We start from the raw sequence: 18,963 nt of genomic DNA, 5'->3' as shown, positions 1-18,963 counted from the left end.
AGGTTTTTGGCTGCTGAAGTGCAATTCCGAATTTATTTTCATGTGCCTGGAGGTTAATATGGATCCTCATTAGTCTTAAGTGCAGCTCCTCAAATGTAAAAGCTAAACACCGAACCAGAGACGCCACAGCTGTTCGAGGCAGAGTGGAACAAGTGTGCCGGGAGGAGGAATGCGGGCAGTTTATAGATATTTTAGCCTCAGGACAGTGACCAGTAGCCAAGTGATTCACTCTGATATTTATTGCAGAGGAAGCTTTAAATCATAAGTGCTTCTGACAAACGACTCCCGGTGGCGTTCAGAGATGATGCTGGTGACCTTGTCTTGCCGCCTTAACCGCACCTGAGTCTATTCCCCCTGACAGCAGTAAGAGGGAGACACAAAGTGGTCTGCTTCATTCTGCATCCTACACTTGGAAATAACCTGTAAACACCTGCATCTGTCAACATCTGCATCAACGCAGCAGCAGAATAAAGCAGACATGCTGTGCAGTCAAGCGCTTATGAGGCCCACAAAACTATTTTTAATTCTAGTAAAGACCCTAAAGTTTCTGGAGACTCACTGGCTTGAGTGTGTATAAAATCCTTTATGTGGCGCCCAGTAAAAACACTATATGGCTTCAATAAAGAGCTGGAACAAACAGAAGGAAATGACAGATACTGTGAATTAAGAACAAATTTTCAACCTCATTTCCTCGTCATTTTGGGGAAAACAAATGGGAAAAGGTGCGTTGATTACTGATGGTGTCATCACGGTGCTGGCACTCGTGCAATCCCTCATCCACAAACGCTGTCATCGCTTTGTGGCAAACTCGACGTGTAAATTTTTACACGCGTTTGTTTTGCCTACGTTTTAATCACAGCTTTGAGAAAGAAAGTATATGAGTGCAGTTTGTCGTGTTAACACTATCAGAATATTCATTTGCAGACTGAAAATTCATCATAGATGTTTACAAGTCAATGTCACTGTGACAGTTTTGTCGCGTTTGGAGCTTTTAAAACACCACAGGTTGAAATTTGACTGTTTTCATATCCGTGATCACTGGGGCGAGAAAAATCATCGGCTGAAGATTATGAGATGCACTAAAATGAAAAGCTCCTGAGGAGAATCTCAGTGGTTACTGACGCGGATCTGTCTACTGCCAATACTGCCTCCTAGTATCCAACACACACAGGGCGACTCCATCTTGCATGTGTTGTGTTTGGATTGCTCTGTATTCTGGTTGTGTGGTCTTGATAAGGGCTCACTGTATAGTCTAGGACTGATTCTCAGTTTCAAGATTGTGTGTAGCATGATTGGATGTAGTGCCGTAATAATGCCTTTTATCTTTTATCAGTATTAATAAATGCATATTACAGCAAAAGAGAAAAGAATGTTGCTCCTTCTGCAAAATAGGATTGTCCTGCAGGGGCAGCCTGAGGTTCAGTACCAATTAACCTGCCAAAAACAGAATATTTAAGGAACTGCTCTCCTGCAAGGCTCCTGTGCTCTGCTAGACACTGAATGCCTAGAAAGTGTGGAGAAAAAAAAAATACCACAGGATTGACAAAAACCTCCAGGATCAGATTTTTTTTAAAGGAGGGAAAAAAAAACCCTGAAAAAGAACATAAAGATATTTCAAAGTATCTTTTCAGGACAACTTGTAACACCTACATAAAACTTGCATGATTCCTGGAGGGCAGAAACATATTCATTTGGGATTTTGTGAGAGAATAAGGAGGAAGGAGCAGAAAAAAATACTATGAGAATCTCATTTCGTCTGCAGCTGCAACGATGGAAAGCTGAAATAGTTCACATAATAAAGGAAATAAAGGAAGTCATTTTCAGTGATTATCTGTCAGCTTTCACTATGTCATATAGACCTGCTTTCTTTATATTTTGTAAAGTGCAGCAGTTCCTTTTTTCTTTCTATTAATGCACCACATCTTGCAAAAAAGCTCTGCTCGCATTGTCTCGTTGGCAAAAACGCTTTTCATTCATTTTTCATCAGTTCTTTTTTTCATCTCTCTCTGCTCTAATTTTACCATTTTGCTTGAAAATCATACAGCTGCTCCCTTCAGTGCATCTTAATGAGATCTGAGTCAGCAGGGTGTATTCTGCTTCGGCATGCCAGAGCACAGAGAGGAATATTTGTGTCACACAGCTGGCATTTCATCCCAGCTCCCTGCCTGGGTTGTACGCGGATCATCCTTCCATCAGCACATGACAACGTACAGAAGGTCATCAGCGTTTTCTCTCTGACTATGGACAAAATTAAATAACACAAGGGAGGCAGAGGTTTCTCCTAATTTATTTCGGATGGGTCATTCTGTAAAGCACTGAAATTGGTTTACTTCCTAAAAAGAACATCAGTGAACACCCAGAGGGCAGCAGAAATGAGATGGGACAAAGATATGTAGATAGGCATGCCTGGAGAATAGAAAGACTAATGCTCTTTAAAGAAAAACTATGAAAAGCTGCCACCTGCTGGATCTGTGGTGAAAGCACGGTTTCAGTTAACTTCAGATGTGCTTGATACTCCTCACAATAATGCTGCTTGGAAAAGGTGAAAACTGGCCGGTGGTATTAGTTTGTGGCGGTACTGACATTTTCTTTTTAAAGCTACAAGTCTGTATTAAACAGTTATGCTGTGAATATCCTCACCTAAGACTCAGCACTGTTTACTGTTTGGTTAATCCAGCTATGAAGACGTTTTTACTCTAGAGATCCAAGTCAGTGCAGTTATGATGACTGCAGCAAGTTTGTGTTTACAAGCATAGAAGTGCAAATTTTGCTTAACCTGCTTTTTAGATCTGAGAGTTTAATTTGTATTTGATGTTTTGTGATGTTTTGAAGAAACTGTGTGTTGCATAAAGGGATGGAATGCCTTGGTGTTCCCCCATTTAAGCTGGAGGAGGTGGTTGGGGAGAGGGAGGTCTGGGTTTCTCTGCTTAGGCTGCTGCTCCTACTGATGCCCCCTACCTCCCGGATAAACAGAAGAAGATGGATGGATGGATGGATGGATGGATGGATGGATAATAACAATTTTTCATGCCACTTATTGCAGTTGATTGGAAACTCCTGTCAGAACTGAAATTAATTCTTTTCTCTCTGTTCTCGCAAGAACAGTCCTCATCTTATTTTTACATGTAATATAAGCAGACAATTATATAGTGGAACATCCATGATGCATATCAATATACAATTGTCATGCCCCTAAAAGTACAGCATATTTACGCTACTTAAATATGCTACGTCCAGATGAACAGAATCAACTTTTGGAGATTTACTTACCTTGATGATTGAGCATGCATCAAGACGTACAGCGTATTTACATTGTGAACAGGAAAACCTTCACAAATAATCCTCTATTTAAAATAACTTATAGAATAATTTGTGTCTCCTTTCATGTATAAATGCCTGAACACCTTACACACTACTTAAAATGACGTACTCACTATTATACATTTCTTAAAATATAATTATTTGTCTTTTCCTGTAAAGCCTTAAATTATTCCCTCTCATTTTAGTGCATCTACACCGTTTGTTGCATGCTATAATATAAAGGGCAACCAGTACATATCTGTTCTGATAAAGAGGAGGTCTCATATTTAACAGTGAGATAATATGAGACCTCCTCTTTATCTTTTACATCTTCTTGTTACAGTGTTTGTTTGAAACCTGTTGATCGCTCTAATCTGTACAGAACCTCATTGGCTGCTGACTGTTGCCATGACAGCGCCAACCCGCAGACGCTTCAGAGTGAAGGATTGTGGGTAATAGATACACATATCTGTAAGTCTGAGATCCTTTGAGAAGTGAATACCTGTCCTTTCCAATATTTAAGCGATTAAACACCATCGCGATGAAGGTTTGTACCAATAAATTAATTTTATTTTCATTCACTCATTCCATTCGTTCCACACGCATGCGCTTCAGTTAGCTGGATGCTAACTGCGTTTATTCACCTCCTAGAAACCAACTGTTAGCCAATTGTTAGCTGAAGACAGACTGAACGTCGACCAAAGTCCGCTAAAAATGTGTGTTGCGTTGTGTATTATCCAACAATCGAAAAAACAGGCTGTTTGGCAAACATAGTCACAGTAATGATAACTAAAAGCTCTATACTCACAGCTAAAATAATACCCATAGCACCTTTCTCCTGTTTGTCACCCGACTGTTTAAACAGCGTTTTTTGTGCGTTTTTGTTAAAATATTTTAGGTTGCTGATCTAATCTTCGTAATGATAATGCAGACATGAGTTTAGGCTAAGTTAAAATAAGTTAGTTGTCACTTTTCTGTTTTATAAGTAACTTCTGCAGGTGTATTTTGTTGCATCCAGTGCATGGGTATGTTGTACACCTGGCTATCTGACACGTTTGGATATAGTTTGATTAAGGAGCTTTCTAGATGATGCTTTAGTATGTATTTAGAAGCAAATAAGATGAAACTGTACGTTGAAGTGGCACTCCATCAATTTAGTACTGTATGTCTCTAAGGTTGGGGCGCTAACATGAAAAAATAAATTAATTGTATTGCTAAAACTTATGCCAGAGAAACACTTTGAACCTCTCCAAAAGTTCATCCTCCCCATACGTAAGTGGCTTTCAAGACTGTGGTGTGTGGATAAATAGGTGAGAAATGTGAAGTGATACTAATCAATAAAACAGATTTATGTAGGGAAACAATCAGCTACCCTCCTGTGAATCGTTGGTTTTTGATATGCCTACATTTCTGACAGACCATCAGAAAACAATATTTTCTTACTGTACACCTTAGACGTGCAGTAATTTATAGAAAGACCTAAACTTAAACATGGCTATATCTATTGGTGAATTTAAAAGCATCATAAGGAATTGAATGTAATAGACCTGTGTGTGTTTTTCCCGAGAGGCCACTAATGGTTGTATATTGTGTATTATGTTGCAGATTTTGTACTTATATTTGTAGAAATCTTTGAGATGTTCTGAGTTTGTGCAGTTATGGAGTTTGGTGTAATGGGATGCCCAGGTTGTAATGCAAATGCAAATTGGTAGAGTGGGAAAAAAACTAACCAATAAGGACATCTTTAAATCCACAGAGTGTTTTTGTGCTCGCTGAAAAAGCCTGGGCGGGATCTAACTTGCTGTACAAGTGGCAGAAAAGCCTTGGTAATTATATCGCTGTTGCAGGGTGAGTATGTCATTTTGGTTAACAAAATAGCTCTGAGAAGGCTGTGTAACAGTCTACTAATTGTCAGTTGACTGAGCTTTATTTTCAATCACACAGACAGGACAACACAGTCAAAATATTTGATCGACATGGACACAAGTGGACTGAAATCAATCTTCCAGGGTAATTGTGATAAAATCACTCAGATTCCAGTTTCGTGTCATCTAACAGTTTTGGCTGATTACCACTGAATGTTCAGGTTTTCTTAATAACTTCCTTTCTCCTCTTTCTCTGTAAGGCGCTGTGTGGGGATGGACTGGGATAAGGATGGGGACATTCTGGCAGTGATAGCTGCAAAATCCAGCTCCATCTTCCTCTGGGATGCCAGTGTCAGTAAAACATCCCAGATAGACAGCGGTATGAGGTACGACCATTTCAGAGGGAGAAAATTAAACCCAATCATTCTACTACAGTTAATAGTACTGGCTGAATAAGTGATGCAAGTGTTAGTCATTGAATAATTTCACTGCAAATATGTTTTTTTCCCTGTTTCAACAGAACACTAACTTTGAAATAAGTAAAGCTAAACGTTTTGTGTTCTCATTGTTGATGGTTTCAAACAGAGATCAGATGTCTTTCATCTTGTGGTCAAAGACTAGCCCGCTGTTGGCAGTCGGAACAGTCAAAGGAAACCTGTTGATCTACAATCAGCAGACCTCACGCAAGATCCCTGTGCTGGGTAACACACAACAAAACTGTATATATAATCTTGGATGGTTTAATGGTCTTTAGTCTGTTCTGTAATATTGATTCTCTGTCTCCTTCTCTCCACACTTGATAGGCAAACATAGCAAGAAGATTACCTGTGGCTGTTGGAGCTCCCAGAATCTGCTGGCCCTGGGGAGTGACGACAACACACTGAGTATCAGCAATCATGAGGGAGACACCATCAGACAGGTAGTCAAATACAGTAGTGTGCAAAAATCTTAAACCAGCCCTCATGTCTTATAATTTTTTTAAAAGTTCTTTAACAATAGTTTTCCAGTTTTTCTGAAGGTCTTTCAGAGTTTTTCTCTGGACATTTGCTGCTTTTTCACTCATTTTCACTTCAGTCTGTGCTTTGTTTGTTAAGCCATGTTATCAAGGGATCATTTAAGCATAAAGAAGGCTAACTCAAAGTGTGAACCAGTGTTGATTCTTTACATAACAGACAGCTTAGCAAGCAGGCAATTTTAAGTTGTATCTTTAGGCATTTTGTTACTATAACCATGTCACAAAAACACATAATTTCTTTGGTTGAATCTGTGAAAAATGCCAAACATAACACAGTGTGACAGGCGTAATGTAATAGTATATAATGCACAATAATACATAATAGTATTTTTGCACCAACAAGCTGATTCCCAAAGAACTATTAGCAGACCTGTTTGTTAAAGCCATATCAGAAATGGATTCAGTGGAAGGGTGGATGTTAAGTAGCTATTCAGGAAACGCCAAATTAAATCTGAACTGGACTAAAAATCTGTCACAGCATTCCTTATGGACCGAGTGTACTTTCTGATCTTTCGCCAGACAGCGGTTCGCGGTGAGCCTGCTGAAATTTACTTCTCGGTGATGAAGACGGATGAAAGGTCAGCTCAAGGAGAGAGCACAGTGAGTCTGTTTTCTGCTAGTTTCAAATTGAACCTGTGCTGGAGATGAATTTTAAGGTCTGTTTGAACATGACTGATCTGGGATTTGCAGAAAATTTCAAATAAATTTTTCGTATGAAGGTGATCAAAGGTTTAGGATGTTTGAAATGTGTCATGGAAAAAGTGCACATTATTCTACCCTTCAGGTGAGTGTTTCTGTGGACAAGAAGATACTGATGCTTTTCAACATCAACGACCCTGGAAACCCAATAGAGCTAGCCTTCGAGCGCCGCTATGGAAACATTGTGTCCTACCGCTGGTATTGCATCTGTTCACACACACAACAAGCTTTGGTACTGAATCACACTTGAGTTATTTGCAGTAAAACATGTTCTCTCACCATCTTTGTTGGACTGTGTAGGTATGGTGATGGGTATATACTCATTGGTTTCTCCCATGGATACTTTGTGGTCATCTCCACACACATCAGGGAGATAGGATATGAGCTCTATCAGGCTCACAACCATAAAGACTGTCTCAACAGCGTGGCCATCTCCACAGCACTGAACAAGGCTGCGTCTTGTGGGGACAACAGGTACGCAGATGTGCTTAGCAAAACACCGCCACTCTTCAGAATCTTCGTGTGATGTTAAAAAAAAAATGTGTACTTTGTTGTTGTTTTTTGCCACACAAAAATCCAGAGAGACAGGGAATTAGCTGTGTCACACTTACAGCTGTAAAGATGGACTCAATAGTGTGGCCATCTCACCAGCATCAAGCGAGGATGCACACAGGCTTTCAATAAAGCAGCTGGACTGCCATTTCAGTTTTGTTTTGTTTTTTAATCATTTTTAAATGGGAAAAATCTAACCCTGTGCTTCTGCCCCAGCATAAAAATCCACGAGCTGTCAGATCGCAAAGATATCAGCAGTATAATTCAGCTGGATGATGAGAATAAAGGTGAGGCTGTTGTTTTTGTTTTGTTTTGGGGGGATTTTAGGGATTTTTTTTCCGCCATTCAGATAGGCCATCTTACATTCTTCAATCACTGCGGATCCCGCTGTGTCTCCTCCTACAGGTCTGGATCAGCTGAGCTGGACAGATGACGGCCAGCTGTTGGCACTTTCCACACAGAGAGGGACGCTCCACGTCTTCCTGACGAAGCTGCCCATTCTTGGCGACAGCTACGGCACCCGGCTGGCCTACCTCACCTCCTTGCTGGAGGTCACTGTCTGCAACCAGGTGGAGGAGGTAAGGACACACACACAAACACACATTCTCTTATAATTATCATCAGTTATTATTCTGAAAAAACAAAAAACAGCAGAGATAGGAGAGTACTTTCTGAGGTGGCTTACTGCTGACAAGAAGATGAAAAATAAAACAAGAAAATCAGCAAAAAAACAACAAACTCAAACAACTTGGATTAAAAACCAGGTTTTGTTAATAGAGTCGAGGGATTAGCGGACTCATACAGGCTCTCAGCAGCCCTTAAACAGAGGAAGGATTTCTTTAAAAATGTAATATGAGAATCTGTTGCTGTGTTTTCAGGAGAGTCCAGTAATGATAGAAGTGGAAGTAGAGCCCACATTCATTGCAGTGGGACCGTACCATGTGGCTGTGGGGATGAACAACAGAGCCTGGTTTTACGCCCTGGTAGACCAGGAACCAGGTGTGTGTATGTGTGTGTTTGTGTGTGCACTGAGTCAGGTTTCCAAGAGTGAATCTCTGCCCTTCTACGTCCCTGAAATGTCTCTGTGTGTCTCAGGTTTTAATAAGCTGAAGGACATCGAGTATTTGGGGACAATAGCCAGCATGTGTCTTAACTCTGACTACGCAGCAGCGCTGTTTGAGGGGAAAGTCCAGCTCCATGTGGTGAGCCATCTGGTGACTGATCACCGAGCAGGTTTCATAGTTTTTTGTTTTATCTCGTGAATAAACTACAGGCCTCTATATATGTGTTGTGTTTTTAGATTGAAGGCAAAGATCAGGACGAGAAGAAGCAGATGAAGCTTTTTCCAGACGATGACAGAAAAGGCCGCATCCTTTGCCACGCCCTCACTGCTGATTTCCTCTACTATGGCACTGATGTGAGTGCAATCAGAGAAAAAAAAACACCTTTGTACAAAATCTACATGTCATAGTTATATGAGGGGGCATCAGTATAACACTGTCAGTTATTAAATATATTTTTTTTTAATCTTTAGTTAGTTAATCGTGTTTTTCTCGTCAGTCATATTTGTCCTGTTTTCACAATCCCTCCTTTCCCCCTCAGTGTTTGGTTTCGTTTGTTTAGTTTTTTGTCACTTGCTAACATGACTTGAATTTTTGTGTTTCTCAGTCTGGAAGTGTGGTGTCTGTGCTGGTGGAGGACTGGGAGACAGTGAACAGCTACAGCCATTCAGTTGGTGTGAGGAAAGTGTTCCCTGACGTTATTGGCACTCGACTGGTGTTCATCGATAACAAGAACAGCGGCTTCCTGCTCTCCCCTGCAAACGTCAGTGCATATTTAAAGTATTAATATTCACCTAAATAAAAAAACATATAAAGTACCTGAGCATATTGTAGTGAAACTTTATAATAAGATAACTAATATTTCACCAAGATGAATGTCACTGTGTGTAACACTTTGTAGTAATAATAGTAGTAGTAATAGGCAAGTAGAGGATCCACAGTAAAAGAAGCAGCAGACACCACCATCTGTACACCACCACACTGGGTTTCTAATCAAGCAATCAAGATGTGATTGAATGCAGTCTTTCAGCATTCATTTGGGGGCATAACTTCTTTAGAATTACAGTAACATACATGTGTGTGTGTGTGCGTGCGTGTGTGTGTGTTCAATGCAGGCAACAGAGTCCTGCTTTGAGCTCCCCAACTTCTCACCAACCATCACAGGAGTGCTCTGGGACAATTGGCATGCAGACAGAGGGGTGTTTGTAGCCTATGATGATGACAAAGTCTACACCTACGCCCTGCATAAAACCACCGTCTATGGTAGGGGGGATGGCACCACATCACGGGGCAGTAATAAGAAGGTCACATCAGTGCCCACATGCATTCAAATCTACTACAGGTGATATTTTTAAGCGTATTTCCTCTCTGTGTGACTCTGCTCAGGCCCACAGGTGGTGTTAGTAGGGAGCACCGCGCTCCCCTTTTCCCAGAAGCCTCTGCTCTTTTACAACGGTGAGCTGACCTGTCAAACGGCGAGCGGTAAAATCAGCGAAGTGGAGTTGAGCACACACTCATTCCTGAAGCGCACGGCGACAGACTCACCAGCAGAGCTCAGCAGGCAGCTCGCCCAGGCTCTCATGCTCAAAAGGTCAGCGATGCTGGAAACACTGAACTGTGTGTGCTCCAGGTGGAGAAGGCCTTAAAGCGATATCGCTGTTGGTTCACATGCAGATGTTTAGTGTAAGGAATGAATTTGTCCCGTCTGCAGTCGGGTTTGCTTTGTGCTGCTTTGAAAGAATGTTATGAAGGAAGAGATTAAAGTTATTACTGTTATTAATTTGAAACATTTTTATCGAACTTCATTTTGATATAAACAGTAAAACAAATCATCTGAAAAAGCCATTCATCCTCCTTTTCACTGATTTATTTTTCTTACCCGCTTTGACATTTTCACTCAAGATTAGCAGTTTGTTAACTTACGAAATTGCAATTTTAAGGCAGCCGATGACGACTTTGATGGAGGCGAGAAGAACCGTAAAGGACTTATAAATAACATAATCTTCCTGTCCAGGTTCCACGAAGCCTGGGCTCTGTGCAAGTCTGCAGGCACTAATGCAGACTGGGCAGAGTTGGGCAAAGCCTGCTTGGTCCACATGGAGGTTGAGCTGGCCATCCAGGTGTACCGAATGAGTGGCAGTGTCGGCATGGTGCTGTCTCTGCAGAGCATCCAGGTTGCACACATGTTTTCCTGATTAGATGTAGTCTCACTGAAAATCCTTGATTCTAATGTGTTTTCATAAAACGATTTTAGCGTTTGATTTTTAATATGTTATTTGGGTATGTGTTTATTTTACATTTGTTTCTGTCTTTTAATTACGCTCACATGCCTCTGTGTGTTTGGTTGTGTTGATTAATTTATGATGCCATCAACCTGGCAGGGACTACAGATGTAAAGTAGCCTGTACGGCTAAATCTGGCATATTTACTTGATAAAGTTATGCTCTCATGTTAATTAATATGCATTGTCCCTTTTGAATAAACATAAACATAATTTGTGTGTCACAGATTCTTCCTGACAGACATCGCCTCTGTCTGTTCTAATTTAGACTGGTCCACTCGATCTCTCTCTCATTTTCTCTTAGTATTTATGTCATTCTCTCTTTTCAGGGTACAGAGGAAAAGAGTTTACTGGCAGGACATTTGGCCATGTTTCTGGAGGACTACAACCAGGCCCAAGACCTTTATCTGTCCTCGAGTTCCCCAGTCGCTGCTCTGGAGGTGTGTTTGGGTCTGTGTAAAAATTTAAGAGACTGAAAATTGACTCCTTGCATTTTTTTATGGTGTCACATGCAGTAAAATGTTAAGCTGTTCATTACAATCATGAGATTTTACTGCATGCAGAACATCTGTAACGATAATGTTGTTAATGTAGTATTGTGTGTGTGTCTTTGTGTGTATTAGATGAGAAGAGACTTGCTGCACTGGGACAGTGCTCTCATGTTAGCCAAGAGGCTAGCAGAGGATCAGATTCCCTTTATATCCAAAGAATATGCTGTTCATCTAGAATTTGTGTAAGTGTTTACACACATCGCACAGGTTTAGTATAGACCTGATTTGTCTACACTCTCATTAAATGTCTCTTTCTTTGTGTTTGTAGTGGAGATTATGTTACTGCGTTGGCACACTATGAAAAAGGCATGACCCACAACAGCAAAGTAAGAGAAAACTCATGCTGACGATTCCGTTTTTTCCTTTTAAGTGATGTTTGTGACTTAGTGTTATTTTTTAAATGTTTCATAGTTGAAAGTGTCACTTAGAGTCTTATCTCCTGCTCACCTTCCCCCTGTATTTACAAAGAGGACACTTGAAGGAAGTTAGGAGGGTTTGCTGTACATCAAGCACAAGTTACAGATTACAGATTATATTCTTTCTATTTGTTGCACAAGATGGCAGTGAAGGTTCTAGTCAGAGGTGAAGGAAATAAAGCAGTTTTGTGTTTGTAGCCATTTTTCTAATTTTCCCCCTCTCTGGGCAGTTCCAGGAGCACGATGAGGCGTGCCAGGCAGGTGTGGCCAGGATGTCCATCAGGATGGGCGACATCAGGAGAGGAGCCGCTCAGGCTATCCAGCACCCGAGCAGAGTTCTCAAGAAGGAATGTGGGGCCATACTGGAGAGCATGAAGGTAGAGTCAGCCCCACATTTTTGGCAGACATTTCCACCTAAAAAAAGCATCCCTAAATTTAGTCAGTTACAGCTTGCAAACCATGTGACCAAAATGAAAAACCTCAGGCTCCACAGATAAGGGACATCTGTGGGAATTTAAAAATATAATAATCCCTGTCCTTATTGCGAGTCCAGGGGAGATTTGACAAACTGGAGCAAAAATTGAGTGTGAGTAACAGCCTTGTTGGAGTGAGTCTCAGCTGCGTCTCTACCAATTTTATAAGCAGAAATATACACAACATATGCTGTGTATATTTTAGTCAAAGTCTGTCTTGCTTTGTTTGTCAGACTTTGAAAAATGGGAACGACTGCAGATCAGAGGTGGTGTGTCTTGTTCATATCTTCATCTGTGTGTGTTTTTTCTTTATCACAGCAATACTCTGAAGCTGCTCAGCTCTATGAGAAAGGACAGTATTATGACAAAGCGGCCTCTGTCTACATTCGCTGCAAAAACTGGTGAGGGAAATATCAACAAACCCTGACTAACATATCCAATCTGCACGTTTCTCATCATCTTGGTTGGATTTCACTTTGTTTTGCTTCTTTCTCAGGATGAAGGTGGGAGAGCTGCTTCCAAATGTCTCTTCTCCGAAGATTCATTTGCAGTATGCAAAGGCCAAGGAGGCGGATGGCAAGTAGGTTGTTAGTTTGTGTACCTGCGTGCTGTGATGTGTGGATCGCTGAAAGGGAGCCTGACGTCCCGAGAACTGTGTGCACAGATACAAGGATGCGGCACGAGCCTACGAGAGCGCGAAGGACTGGGACAACGTGATCCGCGTGCTGCTGGACCACCTGAACAACCCAGAGGAAGCTGTTCGCATCGTCAGAGAGATGCAGAGCATCGATGGAGCAAAAATGGTTGCCAGGTAGGATTTTACTGACCTTAAAATCCAACAAATAACTCTCACTTTTTTAACATTTACTGTAAAAGGGACAGCTTTTACAGCTTTAACAAATTAAAGGCACTGAGTGTACAAAAACGTTGGCAGTTTATTTTATTTGTGACCTCTTGAGATTGAAGTTTACATAACTGGTGGCTGATACATTCACAAAGCTGCAACCAATGACTATTATTACTATAGATATAGAGAATTGAATGTCTTTCAGGCCTGTAAATGTTATTAACAGGTGATGGATGACAGTTAGGAGGATCACAGTAGACGCTGGGAATAGCTGTGGTTCAGTGTACTTGATGTTTAAAGGCTTGAAGGATTCATTCCTGTTAGGATTGGTGCTCATTAATTTTCTGTCAGCTCTGTGTGTTTCCGCTTGGTGATTTATTTAATTTTTTCCATTTGTCTGTTTGTGTGCACCCTAGGTTCTTTCTGCGGTTGAACGACTATGGCTCGGCCATCCACTTCCTGGTTTTATCCCATTGTAATGATGAAGCCTTCCAGCTGGCGCAGCAGCACGGACAGATGGAGGTCTACGCAGACATCATCGGTCAGCCTGTTTCTGGAAATCTGAAATGTGTTTCCCTTTTGCTGTGTTTGCTCGAGGCCTGAGCTGTTTTCTCTTTGTGTCATTCTGTTTAATTATGCGTAGCTTTCACTGTTGTTTCATGGCTGGTGGGTTTTGTGTTCATCAGGCTCTGAGGCGACACAGGAGGACTATCAGAGCATCGCTCTGTACTTTGAGGGAGAGAAGAAACACCTGCAGGCTGGCAAGTTCTTTCAGAAGTGTGGACAGTACAGCAGAGTAAGAGCAATGAATTCACTCATCAGTCATGTTTAGTTTTATGACTCCTGTTATTCAAACGGCTCTTTTCTTTCTGGACAACTGTCAGGCGCTGAAGCACTTCCTGTTGTGCCCTAGCACTGAAGACAACCTGGCGATTGAGATGGCGATTGAGACGGTGAGAGCTGTGAGCTAAAGAGTGTGTGTGCGTGTGTGTGTGACATTTGTTTTATTGATGTGTGTGTATTTCAGGTTGGCCAGGCCAAGGACGGCTCTTTGACCAATCAGCTGATAGATTACCTGATGGGGGAAAGTGATGGCATGCCCAAGGTAACTGGATCACCAGAGCCTTTTATTTCAGGTTGAACTCAGCAAGCATATTCTGATTATTAAATTATTGTTCTGCAGTATTTTTACTTCCTTTTCTCCCTGTGAATATATTCTTTGTAGCGCCTTCAGTGAGCAGCTGTAGTCGTGAGTTTTCTGGGTTTTGATGTAATATTAAAAAGGACCCAGAAGATTTAGACTTTCTTCACAAATGTTGTGTTTCAAGAGGTAATGGGACAGCAGATCTGTGATTAGAGAGCAGCCGGGAGTTTGTTTGACAGATTGTCTGTAGTAAGCATTACTTTGAAGGACTGAAGAAGAAGATTTTCAGTACTGCTGGGGCTTTCTTGTTTTAAACTGTGTTTCTGAGACATTGTTTATCTGGAGAAAACTAAAGAAACTGCAGTTTGCCTGTAAATTGTGCCTCGGTTTTCTTAGTCAGTTCAAACTCTAAGCACTTGAGGCAGTTTTTTTATGCCTGATGGTTAAAATAGGTGAGTCTCTGCTCTAGAAAGGTGTTATGTTTTTCATGTAGTCAGGATGGACCATCACTTGCATAATGTCTGATGACAGTTACTGTGGAGCTAGAATGTCAGCAGATAATATTTTTGAGTGTTAAACTCTAAATAAATGAATAAATACCTGATGTTTACTTGTGTTTTCCCCCCAAACTGGTACATCTGGTAACAAATGTGGCTGATTGTGTATCTGCAGGATTTTCTAAGCTTGCTGATATGTCAGAGAATTTTAGTTTAAGCTTTGCAAGGTTTTTATGTGTCAATATCTCTAGCTTTAAATTATTCTCTGTCCATTTCCTAAACCATGTATCAAGTTTATTGGGAGTGACCAGGATGGACTAGATTAGAAATGATATAGTGGAAATTGGTGTATCAGAGAGTTAGAGACAAGGCTGAGATGGTTTGGATATGTGCAGAGGAGGAACAGTGGATATTCCGGACAAAGGATGTTGAAAATTGAGCTTCCAGGCAGGAGAAAATGAGAGAGACCACAGAAGATGGCTCATGGATGTCGTAAACGGGGATATGCGGAGGGTTGGTGTGGCAGATGATTACGTTGGGGATTGGGTGAGAGGGACACAGATGATCTGCAGTGATGACTTGTAAAGGGAGCAGCTGAAAGAAGAAGATGAAGAAAAAGAAGAATTGGGTCCCAGGGGAGTTAGAGTTGTCCCAGCTGTCGCAGGAAGCAAGTGATAGATGGGTCACCAGTCTGGCACAGACACAACTTAAACCAGATAGTTGAAATGAATTCAGCAGCTGTTTTATGCAGATAGAGACCTGAGTAAATTTATGAGGGACACTTTTAAAATCTATTAGTTCATGTTTCTCTTTTCCTCCCAGGATGCAAAGTATCTGTTCCGGCTGTATATGGCCCTGCAGCAGTACAGGGAGGCAGCTCGCACTGCCATCATCATCGCCAGAGAAGAGCAGTGTGCAGGTGCAAACAGATTCACACAAACATATTTATGTGTGGGCAGTAACAGCACCATAAAACATGCTTACTTCCAATAATTTGTGTGTAACTTCCAAAGGGAACTACCGTAATGCCCACGACGTGCTGTTCAGCATGTACACAGAGCTGCAGGCTCAGAAGATTAAGATCCCTGCTGAGATGGCCACCAATCTGATGATCCTCCACTCCTACCTACTGGTCAAGGTGAGTACAGCACACTTCTGTCGTGCAGCTGCTCGGACGGTCTGCAACTTTTGTCTTTTTGGGCACTAGTAAATTTAAAGCTGAGGATAGAAAAACAACAGGAAATGAAAGACTTTACTGTAATAGAGAGTAAACCCCAACAATCAGACGATCTCCTTTGAGTAAGCATTTGGTGAGAGTGGGAATGAAAAACTCCCTTTTAACAGGAAGAAACCATAACCAGGCTCAGGGGGCAGCTGTCTGACTTAACGGGTTGGGGGTTAGGATAAAAGGATTTTGAGCATGTCCTAATTAAAAGATTTTAGTAGCTGTTCCAGATGGAGGCAGAGTCGAAGGCTGGCCATGATCGACAGGGTCGACTGTGTTGTTTACATATAAAACTACAAATACAGGCTTATTTAAACCTCTGTGGGTCCATCAAAGGGTCCTGCACTGTTTGACTCTTAAAACTATGGTTTGACCTTTTCAGCACGTTCCTGTTATTTCCAAAGTATAAGAATTACATTCTGTATGTTCCATTACTTCCACCTACAGTGTACTGTATTTCAGTAGTCTTTTTAAGGTAACAAATTGTGCTCAACTTATTAGCCTGTAATTAGCAACCTTGTAGATGTGGATAAGTTTCAAACAAAGTGCTTCTGATATCGTCAGAGCTCACACAAGCACCTTTTTGACTCCTGCCTCTCATTGTTTACCAGTCTTTAAGCTAAATGAACATAGACAATGCCTGAAGTTGCCTTTTTCTTATTATATAAAACCAGTGCTTTCACTGGCTTTGTGCAGTCACTTTTCTAAAACCGGCCTGTATCTGAAGCGTTGGTATGGTTGGGGTCTGATTTCTTTACATTTAGATCCATGTAAAGAGAGGAGACCATTTAAAGGGGGCACGGATGCTCATCCGCGTCAGCAACAACATCAGCAAGTTTCCTGCACGTGAGTGAACTCGTCAGTCCAATTCACATGATGGCTGATAAAACCTAAACGCTGGTGGAAAGCCAAAAACTCATTGGTGTGTGTTTGCGTGTGCGTAGATGTTGTTCCCATTCTGACGTCAGCAGTAATCGAATGTCACCGTGCCGGATTGAAGAACTCGGCCTTCAGCTTCGCTGCCATGTTGATGAGACCGGAGTACCGAAATGACATCGACCCAAAGTACAGGAAGAAGATTGAGGCAATGGTTCGGTGAGTCTGTGTGATCCTTACCCTCTTCATCCATTCTCTGCTTTATCAGCTCCCCTTGCCCATTCTGTCTCTGACTCCTCATTTTAATTCCCATCTGCACCTCAGTCGCCCGGATAAGTCGGAGCTGGAGGAGGAAACTACTCCGTGTCCCTTCTGTGGCTTCCAGCTGCCGCAGAATGAACTGCTGTGTATTTCCTGCAAGAACAACCTGCCCTACTGCATCGCCACGGTACACAGGATGGCTCGCTTACACACTGTGATGCTCTTTACCAAGATAGACCCGTATACTCTTCATCTAATTCTCGATCCATCTGCTTCTTCCTCAGGGTCGTCACATGCTGAAAGAGGACTGGTCCATCTGTCCTCACTGTGAATTCCCTGCTCTGTACTCAGAGTTCATCCTGTAAGTGGCACACTCACATCTAAAACCATAAAACCAGGCATGACATAGTGAGCAGTTCACCAGCAGTGGGTGAACTGGTTTCCCTGTTGACTATTTTTGAACATGACAGAGTCAAGTTTGTTTTTGTTATTTTGCCAAAAGACAAAAGTTATATTTTTATTGGAACACTGAATACTTTCCCACCTTTATCAGTAATCTTTGTGTTCACTTTAAGAGGAACCTTCTCTTATTTTAAGCATTAGAGTGTGTTTCATGTCAAAACTGGTCTCACCTCCTGAGAGTGAAGCCATCTACACTGTCAGCATTTCACTGATGTTTAACAGTCTGATTCATATGGGACACACTTGGTGCAGTTGTCAACACAAGCGGCGTTTCTTTTCCAGTTTTGATGCGTTCATAAAAATCTAAAGTGTGTTTTTAAATTGTTTATGTTATGATCTAACAAATTGAAATTTAAGACTATCCATAACAAATGGTGGGTAATATAAAGTTTTTACCGATTTCCTCGATCTTCGCCTGATTCTCACCCAAATTAAATGAGCTCGAGCTGTTGTTGGCATCTACATCGCGTTTGCAGAACAGCACGTAAAACCATTGAATGGTCACTTTGTTATTCTAGTTTATGTGATAGAAATTCAGAGTTTTCAACACCTTTTTTTCAACAACTTTTTATCTTTGCACACAAACAGGAAAAAACCCATTTAACCACTTCACCATGTCTTTGTGCTAAATAATGTTAAAAGTCCCCTGGCTATATTCTTTCTCACTAAAGAGAGGCAGAATCAACTAGTCTAATTAATAGAAATTTTAAATGTTCACGTGTAAACTGAACTTTGTTCCAGGTTGCTGGAGAGGGAGACATCATGTCCCATGTGCTCTGAGAGCCTGAGTGCCAGTCAGGTGAAAAAGATCTCCGACTGTTCAAAATACATGCAAACCTACGAACCCGATGAAACCCAATAAAAGACGAAAGTACAACAGACATCAACCAGAGGATGTGTGTGTGTGTGTGTGTGTGTGTGTGTGTGTGTGTGTGTGTGTGTGTGTGTGTGTGTGTGTGTAAATATATAAAATATGTCCAAATTTCCAATTTTTTTTATACATCTTTTTTTAATTTCCAGTAGTTTTATGTGCTGTGGTCGCTGCTGAAATGGAAACATTTCAAAAGTACTGTATTTTCGGGCCATAAGGCCCACTGGATTATAAGGCACATTAAACGATACTTTACTCAACTCATTCTTCTTGCTTCCTCCACTTCTGTACCATTGATTCAATAATGTTGAATTCTCTCGCAGCTGCTCTATTTCCATGTTATTGCACTATATTAATGACTAACCTTGGATGGATTATCTCAGTTGTTCTCCAGACTGAAGTTTGGTCAGTTTACAGCATCCTGCCATGCGATTGCATTTGTCCCTAACCATTATTAACGATGAAAGAATTTAGACCGTTTTTAACTCTCAATGATGTCAAAGTGTTCATTTGACTTTGGGACCTGAAGCGGAGTTTTGGACCCGAATTACTCCGCGAGGCTCCTGA

General features: G+C 41.3%; 1 protein-coding gene across 1 annotated transcript; it reads left to right on the top strand.

Annotated features, from left to right (window-relative positions):
• The first annotated feature begins 3,748 nt into the window (after window positions 1-3,748).
• wdr19 (WD repeat domain 19) lies at window positions 3,749-18,653 on the top strand. The gene is made up of 36 exons (XM_031728162.2): window positions 3,749-3,847; window positions 5,057-5,148; window positions 5,245-5,310; window positions 5,426-5,551; window positions 5,751-5,866; window positions 5,969-6,084; window positions 6,700-6,780; window positions 6,965-7,077; window positions 7,180-7,353; window positions 7,648-7,718; window positions 7,837-8,009; window positions 8,310-8,430; window positions 8,527-8,633; window positions 8,732-8,848; window positions 9,100-9,255; window positions 9,608-9,755; window positions 9,879-10,083; window positions 10,507-10,666; window positions 11,103-11,213; window positions 11,397-11,506; window positions 11,593-11,650; window positions 11,971-12,117; window positions 12,532-12,614; window positions 12,710-12,793; window positions 12,878-13,024; window positions 13,477-13,601; window positions 13,747-13,856; window positions 13,945-14,013; window positions 14,088-14,165; window positions 15,524-15,620; window positions 15,715-15,839; window positions 16,691-16,772; window positions 16,871-17,021; window positions 17,127-17,250; window positions 17,348-17,424; window positions 18,267-18,653. Exons 1-36 carry the CDS (start codon window positions 3,842-3,844, stop codon window positions 18,385-18,387), a joined length of 4,047 nt encoding a protein of 1,348 aa, XP_031584022.2. The 5' UTR covers window positions 3,749-3,841; the 3' UTR covers window positions 18,388-18,653.
• The last annotated feature ends 310 nt before the right edge of the window (window positions 18,654-18,963 follow it).

This window comes from Oreochromis aureus, linkage group 6, assembly GCF_013358895.1.
Source record: "Oreochromis aureus strain Israel breed Guangdong linkage group 6, ZZ_aureus, whole genome shotgun sequence".
NCBI classification, from domain to species: Eukaryota; Metazoa; Chordata; class Actinopteri; order Cichliformes; family Cichlidae; genus Oreochromis; species Oreochromis aureus.
The sequence above is the reverse complement of the archived record's forward strand: the minus strand, read 5'-3'. Positions and strand labels throughout refer to the sequence as shown.